Genomic DNA, 20,324 nt, shown 5'->3' on the forward strand with positions numbered 1-20,324 from the left:
CGCCTGTACCCTAGACAGGCTTTCTTTTTTTGTTTTTGTTTTTGATTTTTGGGCCACACCCGGTAACGCTCAGGGGTTACTCCTGTCTACGCGCTCAGAAGTTGCTCCTGGCTTGGGGGACCATATGGGACGCCGGGGGATCGAACCGCGGTCCGTCCTAGGCTAACGCTGGCAAGGCAGATACCTTACCTCTAGCGCCACCGAAGACAGGCTTTCTACTTCCCTCATTCATTCACATTGTTATGATAGTTCTCAATGTAGTTATTTCTCTAACAGCACTCATCAATCTTTGTGGTGAGCTTCATGTCATGAGCTGGACCTTCCAGCTTTTGTCTCTTTTGTCTTTTGTCTCTGAAAATTATTGCAAGAATGTCTTTCATTTTTCTTAAAACGCATAGATGAGTGAGACTATTCGGCGTTTCTCTCTCTCCCTCTGTCTTATTTCACTCAGCATGATAGTTTCCAGGTCCATCCATATATAAGAAAATGTCATGACTTAATTTCTCCTGACAGCTGCATACTATTCCATTGTGTATATATACCACAGTTTCGTTAGCCATCTGTTGAAGGGCATCTTGGTTGTTTCCAGAGTCTGGCTATTGTAAATAGCGTTGCAACGAATATAAGTATGAGTAAGGGATTTTTGTATTCATTTCTTTCTTTAAACTGAAACAAGAGTCCGAAACGCAAAACACTAACTCTTACAGAGAGTGCTGCCCTTCCCCTCACCGATTCAGACTGACAACCACGGCGGAAGTAGCGGGCGGAAGCAAAATAAAGAGACTCCCAAGCGTGCTTCCGGAACCTCCCGGTCCCTGACGTCCAAGTTCGGATCCGTCCACTTCGGCCAGAATGGGGGGGGAGGTGGCGAGAGTCTTGTAGGATGAAACTTATTTTATTTTTATTTTACGAACTCAGAGTGGCGAGACTTACCCAAGGTTCTGAGTCCGAAGGGTCCGTGCCAGCGCGGGGCTCGGCCTTCAAGGTCCATCAGTCATTTACTTCCTAGGCCTCCCCCCGCAGGTCCCCGGGGTGTGGTAGGCGCCAGGGCGCGCGCAGTTTGAAGTTTGGAGTGGAGGAGGCTCAGGACCCCGCAGGCCCGGCGGTGGGCGCTGTTCCGGAGGAGAGAGCGAGATGTCCGCAGGTCGGCGGCGTTCTGCCATGGAGGCCAGGCGGGCGGAGCTCCGCGCGCTGGAAGCCGAAGTCTCGGCTCTGAGGCGGATGTGTGGGGAGCTGCCGGCGCCCTCGGGAGACGCCCTCCGAGCCAGGTAGGGAGGGAGGGTGGAAGGGAGGGAGGTGGGCTTTGTGGCCCCCTCAAAGCTACCCAATGGCTCCTTTGAACCAGCCCCTTAAACTGCTTTTCTTGAAGTTCTCCCTTCCTGGACCGGAGAGATAGCATGGAGGTAAGGCGTTTGCTTTGCGTGCAGAAGGACGGTGGTTCGAATCCCGGCATCCCATAGGGTCCCCCGAGCCTGCCAGGAGCGATTTCTGAGCGTAGAGCCAGGAGGAACCCCTAATTGAGCGGTGCGGGGTGTGATCCAAAGACCAAATAAATAAATAATAATAATAATAATAATAATAATAATCTGAACACTATGTACAATCTAAAAAGTAAAATAAACATTGTAATTCTTGCCTTCAAAAATTCACAAAAGATGACCATATACATAATACTAATGTACTCAGCAACTAAATTAATAAATATTATAAAATAACAAGCTATAAGGTCTCTCTCAATAGTTCCTCTCTCTATGGTACTTGCTCTTCATAAAATATTATTTCAGGGGCCCTGAACGATAGCATGGAGGTAGGGCATCTGCCTTGCATACAGAAGGTCGTAATTCGAATCCCGGTTCCCATATGGTCCCCCGAGCCTGCCAGGAGTGATTTCTGAGCATAGAGTCAGGAGTAACCCCTGAGCACTGTTGGTTGTAACCCAAAACCAAAAATACAAAAAAAAAAGTTCTCCCTTTCTTGCCACTCACTCCAAGTGGGCGAAGGGAAGCCTTGCCTGGAATGGAATCTCGCTGGGAACTTGAAAGGTGGTTTCGCGATATTTGGGGTACGAGGTTCCCGACCTATGGCAAATGACATTTGTTTCCTTTGGGGGGCATCTTTGTTTTGGTTTTGGAGCCACACCCAGCTGTGCTCTGGGATCACTCCTGATGGTCCAGGGGTGTGGGGTGGCTGTGGGGACTCTGCAGCGCTGGAGATGGAACGCAGTGCCAACACCTTACTACAACTTGGAATGTCTTCTGCACCAAAGTCTAGGAGATTGAGAGTCTGAGGAGTTAAATTTAAGCCGCTTGTCAGAGGTCTCCGCTGAAGGAAATGGTTAAAAACTACTGGAACACAGAATTTAACCTCAAAAACCTTAGGTCTTTAGCTTTCTCCAAGGGGAGGCGGTGGAGGATTCTCACAGTTCATTATGCACCATGGAATCAACTCAACAGAATTCTGTTTGGTTTGGTTTGGGGCCACACCCGGAGGTGCTCAGGAATTACTCCTTCTCTGAGCTCAGAGATCTACTCCTGGTAGGCTCGGGGACCACTTGGGATTCTAGGGTTGGAACCCGGGTTGGCCGCGTGCAAGGCAAACGTTCTATCTGCTGTGCTATTGCTCCAGCCCCTCAGCATGATTCTTTTTTTCCCTCTTCCCCTTAGCACGATTCATTTGGGGGGGCACACCCAGTGACTCAGGGGTTACTCCTGGCTATGTGCCCCAAAATTGCTCCTGGCTTGGGGGACCATATGGGACACTGGGGAGATTGAACCGTGGTCTGTCCTATATCAGCCTCGTGCAAGGCAAATGCCCTACCTCTGTGCCATAGATCCGCGCCCCCCCAAAAAAGAATTTTGATTTGAGGCTGAAGGTCTTCTGATCTTTTTTTTATTACCCCACCCTATACCACCACAACTGCACAGGACTTACTCCTGTCTCTAGGTTCAGGTATCACTCCTGGTGGGCAAAGGGGACAACATTTGGTGCTGGGGATAGAACCCAGTTGGGCTACCTGCAAAACAAGTGCCAACTCACACTGTTGCTCTGCCCTCTTATTGTTTCTTTTGCAGTGCAGAAACAATTTAATATTGCTACATTTATTTTTGCTTCTGTTTCTTGTCCAATGGCATCAAATTATTCCGTGAATGACAATAGGATCTGCTTTTATAAGGCAGAGAACAAACTGGAAGCCAGCTTTAAATTGGTAGGTTTATTGGTATATTTTATTCTAATACTGTTTATTAAGGTCTTCAGAAAATAGAAAGATTTTTGTTTGTTTTGGGGCCACAGCTGGTAGAACTCTGGTACTCAGGGCTGGTGGTACTCTGACTCTGCTTAGTGATTACTCTTGGTAGGGTATCCAGGACCAGGGTCCCCATGTGGTGCTGGGGATTAAACCCAACTTGGCCTCCCAGCGCACTGTATTATATCTCTTTCTATAGAAAGAATTTAACAGAAATCACTGGTCATATCATAATGGTAATTCATTATTGCAAAAGAAGTTCAGTAATCTTACTAGAACTTGTAGAAGGAAGCTGACTTAATCTTGAAGCTCTAGAATAGATTATATGATAGGAATTCTTAAGTTTTGGGAAAATTGAGAGGTGATATAGAGAGAAGAACATTTAGAGCAATTTTTCCTCTTTGAATTTTATTCCCTTTTGTAGACATTGGAAGAAGAGATTATGTATTTTCTTTGATAGTATTTTAGAAATATTATATTTTACTTTTATGGATCAAATTAATGCACACTTGCCTAGAATTACCTGGATGGTCATTGTATGCAACTGAGTGTGACTACAGAACCCCAGCAACCAACCCTAACTTTTCTTGTGTCCTAACTTCTTCTCAAATTGTGTCCTCATCTCCTTCACAGACTTGTTGAACATTTCCTCTGAGATCTGTGAGTGGTCAAGGTTTAGAACTCTTTTTCAGATAATGAGACTTTGGATGGGGTCAAATGACTCCTATGTGTAGTTTGGGAAAGTACTTTTTGTTTGTTTTGGTTTTTGGGCCACACCCAGCGGCAGTAAAGCAAATGCCTTACTGCTGTGCTTTCTCTGTGGCCCCATGGGAAAGTACTTTCAAAATGCACATTGATCTAGGGGCCAGAGTGGTAGCACAGCAGTTGGGCATTTGCCTTGCACGGGCTGAGCTAGGATGGACCTCGGTTCGATCCCCTGACATCCCATATGGTCCCCTAGCCAAGAGCAATTTCTGAGTGCATAGCAAGGAGTATTTCCTTAGCGTCACCGGGTGTGGCCCAAAAACTGGGAAAAAAAAAGCACATTGATTTCATACTGCTTTGTTAAATCAAACTAAATATAATGATTCCAACCAACTATCAACTCGTGAAGGAATTTGAGATAGGCTTGGTTAACAACACTGATTTAGAGGTAAAGAAGTCCAGAACATGAAAAAGAACAAGGAACACATACCAAGTGGAAAGAACATCTTTTGGGTCAGTAAGTGAATATGTTATCATGATTATAAATCCAAAGGGCCAATGCAAAAGAAACCTTTGATGACCATCTATCATCTTGGACCCGTGGTTTGAGGCTAACTGGGTCACTTTTAATATTGAGTCTGACGCAAATGGATTTTTGATTTTTCACAGTTCTAATTTATTTTATAATAATTTCTATATGATAGAAATTATGTAATTATATAATATATTATGACACATATATGTCATATAATTATGACTATAATTTGGATGGGTTTGTCTCATATTGAGATTAAAGTTTGCATTTTTAGAGGTTCTCTTGGTTTTGAAATAAATCTTTGTGGTTTTTTTGTTTGTTTGTTTGTTTTTGATTTTTGGTGTTTGGTTTTGGGGCCACCCCTGGCAGTGCTCAGAAATCACTCCTGGCAGGCACAGGGACCACATGGGATGCTGGGATTCTAACCAATGTTGGTCCTGGGTCTGCTGTTTCCAAGGTTAATGCCCTACTGCTGTACTATCTCTCTGGCCTCTTGAAATAAATCTTAAGTTTTAATGGGATGGGAGTGAGAAGGACAAAATAGTTTGAAGAATTTTGTGGGCCTTTGTCAATATACTTTTAGTGGCTTTTTCATTGGAGTAATTATTTTTGTCTTTTAGACACCAGACACAATCTGAGAGATTGGAATCTTCAAAGGATCTGAGAAATCATCTTGAACAGTTAGAATCAGAACTTTCATTTCTAAGTACACTTACTGGCATCAACATAAGAAAATATTCAAAGAAGACAGAGGAGATAACAAATACCAACATGACAGAAGAGTGTAAGTGTTTAATCGAGAAGTAGTTTGAGAATAACTTTATTATACACAGGAAATTTTTGTCATCGGGTTGAATTACAATCCTACAGTTTTATTTTTTTGGGTGGGGTATTGCCTGGTGATTCTGGAGTTACTCCTGGCTCTGCTCTTAAGAATTATTCTCGGGGCCGGGCGGTGGCGCTAAAGGTAAGGTGCCTGCCTTGCCTGTGCTAGCCTTGGACGGACCGCGGTTCGATCCCCCGGTGTCCCATATGGTCCCCCAAGCCAGGAGCAACTTCTGAGCACATAGCCAGGAGTAACCCCTGAGCGTACCGGGTGTGGCCCAAAAACCAAAAAAAAAAAAAAAAAAAAAAAAAAAAAAAAAAAAAAAAGAATTATTCTCAGGGGCCGGGCGGTGGCGCTAAAGGTAAGGTGCCTGCCTTGCCTGCGCTAGCCTTGGACGGACCGCGGTTCGATCCCCCAGTGTCCCATATGGTCCCCCAAGCCAGGAGCAACTTCTGAGCACGTAGCCAGGAGAAACCCCTGAGCGTTACTGGGTGTGGCCCAAAAACCAAAAAAAAAAAAAAAAAAGAATTATTCTCGGGGCCGGAGAGATAGCATGGAGGTAAGGCGTTTGCCTCTCATGCAAAAGGTCATCAGTTCGAATCCCGGCGTCCCATATGGTCCCCCGTGCTCGCCAGGAGCGACTTCTGAGCATGGAGCCAGGAGTAACTCCTGAGCACTGCCGGGTGAGACCCAAAATGAAAAAAAAAAAAAAAAAAGAATTATTCTCATGGGTACTTGCCCCATAAGGGAGACTAGGGATCAAACCCAGGTTGGTTGCATGTGAGGCAAGTGCCTTACCTGCAATACTGTTACTCCAGATCTTACATTTTTCAAATTTTAAGTCTCTGAAAGTGATTATTATCAGCTTTTCTAGCTAGGTGCCTTTTGTACATAATAAGTCTTTGAAGTTGCTCGAGGTAGGCAGGAAAGAAGACCGTCATTAGGTAACTTAATATTCAATATTAAGTGACCATAAAGGTAGCAATATTGGATGGACTGTGGCCAAGAAGAGGATTACAGCAAGTGACTTGACCATTATCCATAAAGGCTTGAGAGATAAGATATATGGATCCGGGCCGGGTAGGTGGCGCTGGAGGTAAGGTGTCTGCCTTGCAAGCGCTAGCCAAGGAAGGACCGAGGTTCGATCCCCCGGCGTCCCATATGGTCCCCCCAAGCCAGGGGCGATTTCTGAGCACATAGCCAGGAGTAACCCTTGAGCGTCAAACGGGTGTGGCCCAAAAAAAAAAAAAAGATATATGGATCCAAATTTCTGTCTTGAACTATAATCAGATAATGTAAAAATTAAAAATCTCTAGCAGCATGATTCACACTAGTCTGAGGTGATATGAGCATAATCTTCTTTCCCAAATCTTTTAGTGTAGTAAAGAGCATTATGCAGTACAGACATATTATTCCAGATATTTTCAGTACATATACTAGCATATATCTACATTTTTATGGATATTTCCATAATATTTAATAGAAATCTTTGAGGAAGATTGTTATTTACTAATAAATGATTTATTTTTGATTTGCAGGCGTAAAGAAAGTTCTACAGAGACACAGATTATGTGGACAATGCCAAATGATTACTTTTGAACTTGAATTTCAGGTTCTGGAAATACAGGTAAAGAGAAGTATGCTGTGATAACACATTCTGTGCTACAAAATGTAAAAATTTCCCCATTCTAGTCTATCAATAGTTAATCTGTAAAGGAGTTCATAACTTGGTAGCACATTTGTGCAAAGAGGTAACATTTCAAAAATGTTATTTAAAGTATAAATACCCTAGCTCTACTCAGTAAGCACTTCTAGTGGTGCTTGAGGGACCACATAGGATTCTAGAATCGAAACTAGTCAGCTGCCATGTGCAAGGGCTACCCACTATACTATCTCTCTCTCTCTCCCTCCCCCCCCCCTCTCTCTCTCCGGGTCTGTTACTCTCTCTCTTCTCACTCTTTCTCTCTCTTCTCTCTCTCTCTCTCGCCGGGTCTGTTACTCTCTCTTCTCTCTCTCTCTCTCTCTCTCTCTCTCTCTCTCTCTCTCTCTCTCTCTCTCTCTCGCTGGGTCTGTTACTCTCTCTCTCTTGCTGGGTCTGTTACTCTCTCTCTCTCGGGTCTGTTACTTTCTCTCTCTCTCTCTCTCGCCGGGTCTGTTACTCTCTCTCTTTCTCGCTCTCTCTCTCTTGCCAGGTCTGTTACTCTCTCTCTCTCTCTCTCTCTCTCTCTCTCTCTCTCTCTCTCTCTCCCCAGGTCTGTTACTCTCTCTCTTCTCACTCTCTCTCTCTCTTCTCTCTCTCTCTCTTGCCGGGTCTGTTATTCTCTCTCTCTCTCTCTCTCCGGGTCTGATTATCTCTCTTCTCTCTCTCTCTCGCTGGGTTTCTCTCTCTCTCTCTCTCTCTCTCTCTCTCTCTCTCTCTCCGGGTCTGTTACTCTCTCTCTCTTCTCTCTCCTCTCTCTCTCTCTCGCCGGGTCTGTTACTCTCTCTCTCTCTTTCTCCGGGTCTGTTACTCTCTTCTCTCTCTCTCTCTCTCTCTCTCTCTCTCTCTCTCTCTCTTTCTCGCTGGGTCTGTTACGCTCTCTCGCCGGGTCTGTTACTTTCTCTCTCTCGCCGGGTCTGTTACTCTCTCTCTCTTTCTCTCTCTCTGGGTCTTTTACTCTCTTCTCACTCTCTCTCTCTCTTCTCACTCTATCTCGCCGGGTCTGTTACTCTCTCTCTCTTTCTCTCCGGGTCTGTTACTCTCTCTTCTCACTCTCTCTCTCTCGCCGGGTCTGTTACTCTCTCTCTCTTCTCTCTCTCTCTCTCTCGGTCTGTTACTCTCTTCTCACTCCTCTCTCTCTTCAGGTCTGTTACTCTCTCTCTCCCCGGGTCTGTTACTCTCTCTCTCTTCTCACTCTCTCTTCTCTCTCTCTCATGGGGTCTGTTTCTCTCTCTCTCTCTCTCTCTCTCTCTCTCTCTCTCGCTGGGTCTGTTACTCTCTCTCTATTCTCTCTCTCCAGGTTTGTTTCTCTCTTGCCAGGTCTGTTTCTCTCTCTCTCTCTCTCTCTCTCTCTCTCTCTCTCTCTCTCTCTCTCTCTCTCTCTCTCTCTCTCTCTCTCTCTCTCTCTCTCTCCGGGTCTGTTACTCTCTCTCTTTTTTCCTGTTTGAGGTTTTTGGTTTTTCGCCACACCTGGTGACTTTCAGTGGTTACTCCTAGCTATACTCTCAGAAATTGCTCCTGGCTGGGGGACCATATGGAACGCCGGGAGATCGAACAGCTGTCCGTCCTAGGTTAGCATGTGCAAGGCAAATGCCCTACTGCTTGCGCCACCGCTCTAGCTCCTGTACTCTCTACACCAACCCCCCATTTTTTTTTTAACTTTATTTATTAATTGATGATTGTTTTTGAGTTTTTTTGGCCATACCCAGCAGCACTTAGGAGTTATTTTTGGCTTTGCACTCAGAAATTGCCCCTGGCACTCTGGGGAACCATATGGAATACCGGAATTGAACCTGGTCCCTCCCAGTTGGTTGCATGCAAGGCAAACTCCCTGCTGCTGTACTATCTCTCCTTCCCCTTATCCCCCATTTCTTAAAAAAAAGAAAGATATAAGGACCAGAGATATAGCATGAAGGTAGAGGTAGAGTGTTTGCCTTGCATGCAGAAGGACGGTGGTTCGAATCCCAGCATCCCATATGGTCCTCTGTGCCTGCCAGGAACGATTTCTGAGTACAGAGCCAGGAGTAACCCCTGAGCGTTGTCAGGTGTGATCCAAAAACCCTCCCCCAAAAATAAAAATAAGCAAGCAATAGTGAATCCGCAGTACTAGCCATATTCTAAAATTTCCACTAGAGGGAGATATTTAGCTATCAGAATATTTAAAATAACCCATATACTAAAGCTCCTTTACTTATAAAAATGTTGTTGTAAAGTCACAGGGATATGAGTTTTGAGCCAAAATATTACTGTCGTATGACAATTGATAGAATGGTAGAAAGTCGCTTTACAGGAGAAAGCCCTGGAGAGTTGCAGTGATTACTCGCTTAGGCACAGCTGTTGTCAGAGGATGGAACATACAATTCTTTTTCCAGGTTTCCTGTCTGCTGTTAGAACTGTATACTGTTTAGGAGTTGAAAGAACATAAGAATTAATATATCAGTATTTATATTCCATGCAGCATAGTAACTCAAATAGTTGCAGTTTCTTGGGAAAATATTAGATAAATATGCATTCTCCTGGGAAAATATTAGATAAATATGCATTCTCCTAAAATGGAAAGAAATAAAGTGATTCAAAAAGAGAAAGATTATTATTTTATTATTATGATAATATTTGGGGTTTCAGCAGTTTTCAGTCTTACTCCTGGCTCTCCGCTCAGGAATCATTATGGGCAGGCTTGGGAGACCGTACGGGATAGGATTAGAACCAGGTTAGCCATGTGCAAGGCAAATGCCCTATTCTCTGTATTATCACTCTCTCCCTGAGAGAAATTTTTTTCTACTTTATTTAAATGCCATGGTTTACAAAGTTGTTTATAATATTATTGATATGGCCATTCAATGTTCCAACACCAATCCTACCACCAGAGTACCATTCCCTCTACCATTGTCCCATTTCTCATGCATCCTGCAAGCCTGCATCTTTAGCAACCACAAAATAATTTATTTTATATTCTTTGTTACAAGAAATGATAAATGGAATTGTCAAAATAAAATATATCAGTAAAAGAAAAAAATTTGAGGGGCCAGAGCATTAGCACAGTGGGTAAGATTATTTGTCTTGTAGGAGGCCAATCTAAATTCGACCCTCAGCATCCCATATGATCCCCCCACACCTACAGGAAGTGATTTCTGAGCACAGAGCCAGGAGTCACCTCTGAGCAACACTGGGAATGGCCTCCCCTCCAAAATGGAATTGTTATTTCTAACAAAAATCATTGAGGATTTATGAGATGTTTCTTGTTAGTTGAGCCTTCTGTGTTGTTTTTGCTTATGGCTTAGTTGGCTTCTATGCTACTTTCCCATCTAATTTGCTGTGTTCCTACTGGACTTTTAGTATTATGGAATTTGGAGGTGTCACAGGAGCTGTAGAACTTGGTATTTCATTTTTGGTGACTTTTCTGAGATTAATTGTGAAGCTGGATTGTTTATATATTGGAGGTTAATGAGAGAATTTGTTTTAAAGGAAAAAAAATATTATCCCACAATTCCAGTAATTTGCTGCACCAGTAGATGTGAGAAGATTAAAAGCTTGCTTAATTGTTTGCCTTGAATGCTGCCAACCCTAGTTCAATCCCCAGCATCCTGTAGGTTCCCCAAGCCTGCCTGTCAGAAGTGATTCCTCAGTGCAGAGTCAGAGTAACCCCTGAGCATCGACAAGTGTAGTAAAAAAAAGGGGGGGGGGCAGCATAATAAAGGAAAGTTTATGGCAGTTTTCTGCACCAGCACCAGAAATTGGACTTTTACCAGGGAAGGCCCTAATGCTACCCTAGCACCGAATTGCTCCAGAATGGGTTCATATGACATCCTGATAACTTGGAAACAGCAACAACTTGCTATCAGGGCAGGGTTCCCTGCATTGCCATCTAATGGTGAGATGAAACTAGGAGATGCTCCATAACACCCTGACTCCGACATAGGATCTGTGCAAAAACCATGATATCTAACAAAAGAAACTTGACTGTGACAACAGTGATTGAGAAGAACTTTTACTGAGACCACAAAGACTTGGGAATTAGACAATTTAGTGTGCCCAAAGCCTGCAGTTGGTCTTATGGCAGGATACTTCATGGGAAGGGTATCCCTGTTTATAGACCAAAGTTTTTTCTTTTTATTTTCCTATCTTTTGCTGTGCTTATGCAAAAAAAAAAAAAAAAAAAAAAAAAAAAGACTCACATACACCCCTTTTGTTCTTTTCATTTTTTCTTTTTTTATCTTTTAAATTGGGGCTCCCATGTTTTTCATAGAACCTTGGGACATGGATTACTTTGTTTTACCACATATTTCTGCATTTTTCTATATAACTAAGAAGAAAGGAAAAAAGAAAGGCGGGAGGCCAGGGACCAAGGGTCTTAGATGCATTGGTAGAGAAAAAAGAAATGCAGCACTAAATAATCAAGTCAAAGTCAATGACAATAGAATCAAGAGATCTAAACCTTAACAATCTAAACTTAAATGACCTGTTAAACTGGCAGGCCACGGGGCAAAGGATGGTACTCTGGGTCCATTGGTGGAAGGAAGTTGACACTGGTGGTGGGAATGGCCCTGACTCACTGTATATCTGAAATTCAAATATGAAGGACTTTTTATATCACAATGTTTTCAATAAAAAAAATTAATAAAGTGCAAGTTATAAAATAGGGAGGGAGATAGCTAGAAGAAGAGAACCTTTAGAGGGGTAGGGTTTCCAAGAATTATAGGAAAGGGTAAGAATATATATACAGGGGCCGGCGAGGTGGCGCTAGAGGTAAAGTGTCTGCCTTGCAAGCGCTAGCCAAGGAAAGGACCACGGTTCGATCCCCCGGCGTCCCATATGGTTCTCCCCAAGCCAGGGGCAATTTCTGAGCGCGTAGCCAGGAGTAACCCCTGAGCATCAAACGGGTGTGGCCCGAAAAACCAAAAAAAAAAAAAAAAAAAAGAATATATATACAAATAAGAGCATCCAGTCTACTTCTAGCATTCTGTACCTTGTGAGAGAGAGAGAGAGAGGTAGGCTGATATTTGTTATACAGCCTGACATTGAAGATTTTCTCCCAAGAGTAGCAAAATAGTGGAGAGCTAAGTTCCATAGTTGAGTGAATGCTGGGAAAGCAGAATCAGAGCATGTGAAGGCCAATTCCAGCCTGTCAGTAAATAATCTTGTAGCTAGGATAAAAGGGAAAAAAGCTATGCACTACTGCCAAAGACTGGAATAGATCATTCTCTCAATATGATGTACAGATGAATAACATGAATCAGTATTAAGTATCACTTATTAGGGAAATACAAATAAAACTGTTTTTAAGCATCTCTCTAAAATGGTGTCAATAGCATTTCCAAGATGTCAAAAAAAAAAATGGGGACTAGAACTATTAGAACATTAGGGAGGGTGCCTGCCTTGCACATGACTAATCCAGATTCAATCCCAAACATTCTGGATGGTCCCCTGAGTCCGGTAGGAGTGAGCTGGGTGTGTTCTAAAAGCGAGTGTACAAGCAAGAGAAAGAGACGGAGACAGAAACAGAGAAGAGAGAGCTCATATTGCTGGATAGAGACTGAATATTTTAAGTTATGTGTTGCCAAAATTATTTACATAATGTATGAACCAATTTACAGTCCTGGTGTCAGATCTGAATATGTTTTTTAGTATATTATTGGTGTTTTGTAGGTAAAAATGTCATCTCATTGTTTTAATGTATAGCTGTCTATTTCTGGTGAGAGTAAGCATGTTACTGCATGTAAATTCTCTTTTCTCTGTATTTATAGCTTATGCAATTTGTTGTTTTCAGTTTTCAGATCTCCCTGTCATGTATGGCAATATATCTGTATCTATATTTATATGTGTATATAAACATATATGTACATATATAGATATACATATCTATATAGATATATAGATATATTGCCATACATGACAGGGAGATCTGAAAACTATATATATATATATATATATATATATATATATATATTTGTTGTTGTTTTGTTTTGGGCCACACCCTGTGATGCTCAGGGGTTACTCCTAGCTATGCCCTCAGAAATTGCTCCTGGCTTGGGGAACCATATGGAATGCCAGGGATTGAACTGAGGTCCATCCTGTGTCAGCTGTGTGCAAGGCAAATGCCCTACCACTGCACCACCGTTCCGGCCCCGGCAATATATATATTTTTAGTTTATTGCTTTTCTCTCTAAGTAATGACAGACTTTCCTTTTTAGTTTATTTATTTGGCCACACCTGGTGGTGCTCAGGAGTTACTCCTGGCTCTGTGCTCAGAAATAACTCCTAGCAAGCTTGGAGGACCCTATGGGATGCTAAGGATAGAACCTGGATCAGCCACATGTAAGGCAAATACCCTATTTGCCATGCTATCGCTCCAGCCCCCTTTCCTTTTTTATATAAATATGTTATTCTTTTTATGTATAAGTGTTCCTTCAGTCATTAGTTTTATTTTCGGATATTTTGTGGCTTCAATGTCTACATTTAAGTAAATAATTCTTTTGGCATTCACTTTGATCTTTGGTTTTTAGTAGGGGATCTTATTATTATTTTAAAAATACACAGTAATTTTAGGATCTTTTCTTGGTTAGCTTTTTCTATTTCTGATGGCATTTTACTTTGCATATTTAAAGCATTTTTATTTTTATTTAATAGTTTTCTCTGATGTATGAATCTTTTTAAATTTTAGAATAAAGACAATTTCTCTTCTGTTATTATTGACCTCAACATAATATTGGAACCCACTGAATACCCAGAATTAAGTGAGTTTGTGTCTAGGTAAGTTATTCTATTTTGTTTTTTGGGTGATTGGTTTTACTATACATGTTTTAAGTGTACTTTCTCTTTTTTGTTTTATTTTTTGCTTTTGCCATTTTTGGGGTTAAACTCAGGGCTTCTTACATGTGAGGCATACACGTTAGTGCTGAGACACATTGTTTTTGTTTAGTTTAGTTTTTGTTTTGGGGCCATATCAGGCGGTGCTGAAAGGTTACTACCAGCTCTGAGATTAGGGATCTCTCCTGGCAGGCCCTGGGATGGGGTGTTAAGAATCCTCATATGAATGGGGTGTTAGGAATTGAGCCTATATTGGTCATGTGCTAAAAGGTACACTTTTGTGGAGAACATGAAGTTAATTCTAAAACTTGGCTTCACATATGCAAATTTTAAACTAAAAAAGAGATTTAAACTAAAAAAGAAGTCCTAGGCACAGTAGTTTGTATATAGGTTGTACTGGAAGGGAACAGGCATATTTTGAGCAAACAACCCCAGAGGACAAGAATGAAGAGGACAAGAACTCCAGAGGACAGTGTGAAATGAGTCCAGCAAAATATATAAGGTCCATAATACCTGGAGTTTGCTCATAGTGGTTTTTATTTTTAATTTTTTTGTTTTTGTTTTTGTTTTTGGGTCACACCCAGCAGTGCTCAGGGATTACTCCTGGCTCTACATTCAGAAATCTCTCCTGGCAGGCTCGGGGGACCATATGGGATGCCGGGATTCGAACCACCATCCTTCTGCATGCAAGGCAAACACCTTAACTCCACGCTATCTCTCTGGCCCTATTTTTATTTTTTATCTGGAGGCTACCCTGTGGTGTTTAGAGCTTACTCCTGAATCTGCACTCAGGAGTCATTCCTGTAAGGTTCAGTGTTGATCATATGGGATGCTGGAGATTGAACCTCAAACTGGGGTTGGCTGCATGCAAGGCATGCATACCCTATCTGCTTACTATTGCTCTGGCCCCATTAGACAAAAAAATTTTTTGACAATGAGTACAGGTATTCAAGTGAAATCTAACATCCTGGAAAGAATTATTTTGCTCGCTGCAGACAGAATGAATTGAAGGGTACAGCAGATAAGGATGTCCAGTGATCTGAATGTTAAAAGAATTCAGTCAGGAAAAGTTTCTAATTAGATTTAAAATAAGGGCAATTCAGACTTAGAGAAAGCTCAGTGAATTGGAAAGATACTTGGAAAGCAAAATTGAATGGGTATGTGCTGAATAAAGAGATGTCAGGATATATTAATAGGAAATAATTCCTTGATGCTGATTATTGCATTTGTTTACATAAGAAAAGTTAGAAGAGGAACATACCATGTGAGATTATGACTTCAATTTGCATGTGCTGAACTTCAATGATTATGAAATAATGAAGTAAATGTGTTATGTAAACTTCTTAAAATAATAGGTAAATAGAGGCCAGAGCAGTGGCGCAAGCGGTAGGGTGTTTTCCTTGCACGTGCTAACCTAGGATGAACTATGTTTCGATCCCCCAGCATCCCATATGGTCCCCCAAGCCAGGAGCAATTTCTGAGGGCATAGCTAGGAGTAACCCCTGAGCATCATGGGTATGGTACAATAACCAAAAAAAAAAAAAAAAAAAAAAGTAAAGAGTAGGAGATACCATTGGATTCACCTCCTAGTGAGTAGAAGTTAAAATTATAAAGTTGAAATTAAATTGCGTATGTAAAGAATATAAAGTGGGGGCTGGAGCAATAGCATGGAGGTAAGGTTCGAATCCCGGCATTCCATTTGGTCCCTTGTGCCTGCCTGGGGCGATTTCTGAGCATGGAGCCAGGAGTGGACCCCCCCCCCCAAAAAAAAAAAGAATCTAGTTGACCATTGTCAACTGGGTTGATAGTTTCTCTTGCACATCAGAATCAGGATTAAACCTTTGGTACTGCTGCCATATGTGACTCCAACTCCTTTCCCAAATTAAAAAAAATAAATAATAATGCAATAGAGGGAATAAGCAAGAAAAAGAGAAACGAGTGATAAATTATGATGCTAGAAGATAAAGATGCATAAAACAATAAGAAAGCAAAATGGAAGAAAAAAGGAATAAAGAAAAATTAAGGAAAAAGCATAGCTAGTTGGAACAACTGAAAGAGAAATAACATCCACATTCAGAGGAAGAAGAAAGACAAAGGGAGAAGTTTTGGTGAAAAAAATTATAGCTGAAAGTTTCCCCCAATCTGAAGATTAGTTTTTTTTTGTTTGTTTTGTTTTGGTTTTTGGTTTTTGGGCCACACCCAGTGGTGCTCAGGGGTTACTCCTGGCTGTCTGCTCAGAAATAGCTCCTGGCAGGCACGGGGGACCATATGGGACACCAGGATTCGAACCAACCACCTTTGGTTCTGGATCGGCTGCTTGCAAGGCAAACGCCGCTGTGCTATCTCTCCAGGCCCTGAAGATCAGTTTAATCTCCCAGAATTAGAAAGCTCAGAGTTCCCATCAGAATAACCAAAAAGAAAAAAACAAGATACATTTTAATTAAAATGAAATAACCAACAGTAGAAATATTCTTAGAGCAGCACATGTAAAGCCAAAAATAATTCATAGAGCAGTCACTATAAAATTACAGCAAAAAAAAAAAATCACAGCAAAGCTTTCAAATGAAATCCTATAAGCTAGAAGGGAGAACAGTGTTATATATACAGCACACTGGAACAGGTATCTACATTTCATCCAGCAATATTATCATTCAGATTCTCTGGTGCAACTCAAATTTTCACCAGCCAAAACTAAAGTTCTTTTTTTTTTTTAACCAAAGGAGTTCTTGCTCACTAATCTAGCACTTCAATATGCACTAAATGGCCTTATATAAAAGACCAAATGAACCAAAGAACCAAATGAACCAAATGATTAACTACTGAAGTATCCAAAGCCATACAAAACGATGGCATTAAATTCCTTTACTTTCTTTGAATATCAGTAACACTGAACTCATCAAAGGGCACAGAGTTGCTGGATAGATCAGAAAAGTAAACTTGAACATCTGCTGCTTCCCACAGACTCACTTGAACTGTTATTATAAACACATATTTGAAGTATAAGACTGGAAAATAGTCAGACAAACTATAGCCTAAGAGATGGGCACAGGGACTGGAAAAATAGTGTGGAGGTTATGGCACTTGACTTGCATATAGCCAACCCCAGTTTTAAATAAATTTTTAATAAATTTTAAATAAATAATAAATAAATAAATTTTTTAATAAATAAATAAATAAAGTTTTTAATAAAGATTCATGAACATGAATGAGAATGAAGTTATGAGACACAATAAAAGCTGTACTAAAAGAGAAATTCCGGGCCAGAGCCAAAGCACAGCCAGGAGGGTATTTGCTTTGTATGTGGTCAACTTGGGTTTAAACCCTGGCATCCCATATAGTCCCCTGAGCCTGCCAGCGGTAATTTCTGAGCACAAAGTCAGGAGCAACTCCTGAGCACTGTCGGATGTGGCCCCCAAAACAATAAATAAAGAGAAGTTCATAGTGTAAGAGGCATTCATTATGAAGCAAGAACATATACCATATTTTCCGGCATATAAGATGACTCAGCATATAAAACAACCCCCTACTTTTCCTGTTAAAATATAGGGTTTGGGCTATATTCGCCGTATAAGACTACCTCTCTTTTAACACAGACCAACTGGAAATTAAAAGACATAAGAGAAAAAGAGTAGAACCCTCAAAGGTTAACAGTATATGTTTAATAAAGCTAGATTTTGGAGTGCCAACAATTATTTTACATTTGTCATTTCTAGTGAGTGTGATTTTTTAATTGTGATCTACATTGAGAGCAGGGAGAGGGGTTCCTCCAAGAGCAGCTGGCTGGGGTGCAGTGATTAATAGGACACTATTAATCACGTTTAATATTAAACTATTAATCCCTCTATTAATCACTGTTAGTAGTGATTAATAGAGGGAACAGAGCACCTCCTCTGTGTTCCATAAAACCTGAACAGAGGTCTGAACACCAAAAAGCCACATACCCCGTGGCTGAATGAGATGCAGTGCTTGGTAACTCAGCTCCTCTGTGTGCCCTGAAAGATGAATCAGGACAAGCAGAGGATTGAGTGATGGTGTCTGGCAGCTGGATGGGATGCAGTGGTAAGAGGAGGGCGGATCACTAGTCCCTGAAGTTGAAGTAAGTTTCAGCATGCCGTATTCAGGCGTATAAGATGACCACCGGGGGGCCGGGCGGTGGCGCTAAAGGTAAGGTGCCTGCCTTGCCTGCGCTAACCTTGGACGGACCGCTGTTCGATCCCCCGGTGTCCCATATGGTCCCCCAAGCCAGGAGCAACTTCTGAGCACATAGCCAGGAGTAACCCCTGAGCGTTACTGGGTGTGGCCCAAAAACCAAAAAAAAAAAAAAAGATGACCACCGACTTTTAAGAAGTTTTTCATGGGTTAAAAAGTCGTCTTGGGGGGCCGGAGAGATAGCATGGAGGTAAGGCGTTTGCCTCTCATGCAGGAGGTCATCGGTTCGAATCCCGGCGTCCCATATATGGTCCTCCCGTGCCTGCCAGGAGCAATTTCTGAGCCTGGAGCCAGGAATAACCCCTGAGCACTGCCGGGTGTGACCCAAAAACCACAAAAAAAAAAAAAAAAAAAAAAAAAAAAAGTCGTCTTGGGGTTGGAGCGGTGGCGTGGAGTGGTAAGGTATCTGCCTTGTCAGCACTAGCCTAGGATGGACCATGATTCGATCCCCCTTCACCCCCCCCCCCCCCCCCCCCGCGGTCCCATATGGTCTCCAAGCCAGGAGCGATTTCTGAGCGCATAGCCAGAAGTAATCCCTGAGTATCACCGGGTGTGGCCAAAAACAAACAAACAAAAAAAGTCGTCTTGTACTCCGGAAAATATGGTGAGTATATGACCTACTGTTATATACTTCAAGAAACTAGAAAGAGAACAATAAATGCAGCCCAAAATAAATTGCAAAGTCCTACAGTACAAAAGATCAGTGAAACCAAGAGTTTGTTTTTGTCTAGGAGTGTTTGGGACCGCACCCAGCAGTATTGGGTGGGGGACTACTTGTGACTTTGTATGGTGTGCTTCCATGTGGTGCTTGGAATACCATGTGATGTCAGGGTTTGAACCAGAATCAATTGCATGAAAGATAAGTGTCTTAATCCCAGTTCAGGAGTGAGTTTTGGGAAGAATCAGCAAAACCAGTAACCCCTGGCTAGACTCACAAAAAATAAGAGAGAAACCCTTGATAATTGGACCAGAAATGAAAGTGAGAATATTATAATAACACTTCAGAAATACAAAGCATCATATGAGATTTTTCTTTCTTTCTTTCTTTCTTTCTTTCTTTCTTTCTTTCTTTCTTTCTTTCTTTCTTTCTTTCTTTCTTTCTTTCTTTCTTTCTTTCTTTCTTTCTTTCTTTCTTTCTTTCTTTCTTTCTTTCTTTCCTTCCTTCCTTCCTTCCTTCCTTCCTTCCTTCCTTCCTTCCTTCCTTCCTTCCTTCCTTCCTTCCTTCCTTCCTTCCTTCCTTCCTTCCTTCCTTCCTTCCTTCCTTCCTTCCTTCCTTCCTTCCTTCCTTCCTCTCTCTCCCCCTCACTCCCTCCCTCCCTCCCTCCCTCCCTTCCTTTTTTTTTTTTTTTTTTTGTCTATACCTGGCAGCACCCATGAGTTACTTATGGCTATATGCTCAGAAATTACTCCTGGCAGACTCGGGGGACCATATGTCAGGGATTGAATCTGGGTCTGCTGCATGCAAAGCAAGACAGGGATGAACAGTCAGTTCAATATATGTAAATCAACTAATGTGATATACCACATTATTGAAAGGAAGGATAAAAACCATATGGTCATTTCATGAATGCAGCAAAAGCATTCAGTAAGATTCAGCATCAATTCTTGATAAAAAGTCTCACAAAATGACACTCAAAGGAACTTAATATTATAAAGGTCATCTACAATTAATCCACAGTTAACATCCTTTATGGGCAAAAACTGAATGCCCTCCTGAGGGTAGGTACAAGACATAGATATCCACTTTTACTGTGACTCTTCAACATATATTGAAAATCCTTTTCAAAGCAATTAACAGAATACATTGACAACTCCACTGAAAAGCCCTAGAAGCAGCAAATTTATACAGTAAAGTGCATGTTACAAAATTATTGCACTGAATTTTTATCATCACCGATATATGCATCAGTTAATGAGTAGACATATCAAACTAAATCTTTAGATTCACTTTTTTCACTGGTAGTCTGGTGCCCAAGGTTCTAGCTAGATTTTGTTTTTGTGTTTGGGTTAAACTTGGCGGTGCTCAGGAATTACTCTTAGCTCTGCACTCAGAAATCACTCCTGGCAGGCTTGGGACCATATGGGATCCCGATATTCAAGCCACCATCCATCCTGTGTTGGCCACATGCAAGGCAAATGCCCTACTGCTGTGCTATCGCTCCAAACCCCTCTAGCTAGTTCTTTAATCATGTGGTTGGTCTTTTTGGTGATCTGCTGTTGAGGTTATCCATACCACTTTGAGTTGCCACATTAATATGATAAATACACTCTTGTCACTTAGAAATTGGGTTTTTTGAAA

At 41.7% G+C, this 20,324-nt stretch overlaps 1 protein-coding gene across 1 annotated transcript in view; it reads left to right on the plus strand.

The window, feature by feature from the left end:
* Window positions 1–1,071: 1,071 nt before the first annotated feature.
* The window catches only part of CENPP (centromere protein P), a 250,947-nt gene continuing 231,694 nt past the window's right edge, over window positions 1,072–20,324 (plus strand). Inside the window, exons 1-5 of the mRNA XM_049770903.1 lie at window positions 1,072–1,268; window positions 2,593–2,610; window positions 5,105–5,268; window positions 6,849–6,937; window positions 13,671–13,759. Of these exons, the coding sequence (XP_049626860.1) occupies window positions 1,135–1,268; window positions 2,593–2,610; window positions 5,105–5,268; window positions 6,849–6,937; window positions 13,671–13,759 (494 nt within the window). The 5' untranslated portion in view covers window positions 1,072–1,134. The remainder of the gene's footprint in view (window positions 1,269–2,592; window positions 2,611–5,104; window positions 5,269–6,848; window positions 6,938–13,670; window positions 13,760–20,324) is intronic.

This window comes from Suncus etruscus, chromosome 3 (assembly GCF_024139225.1).
Source record: "Suncus etruscus isolate mSunEtr1 chromosome 3, mSunEtr1.pri.cur, whole genome shotgun sequence".
Classification (NCBI taxonomy): domain Eukaryota; kingdom Metazoa; phylum Chordata; class Mammalia; order Eulipotyphla; family Soricidae; genus Suncus; species Suncus etruscus.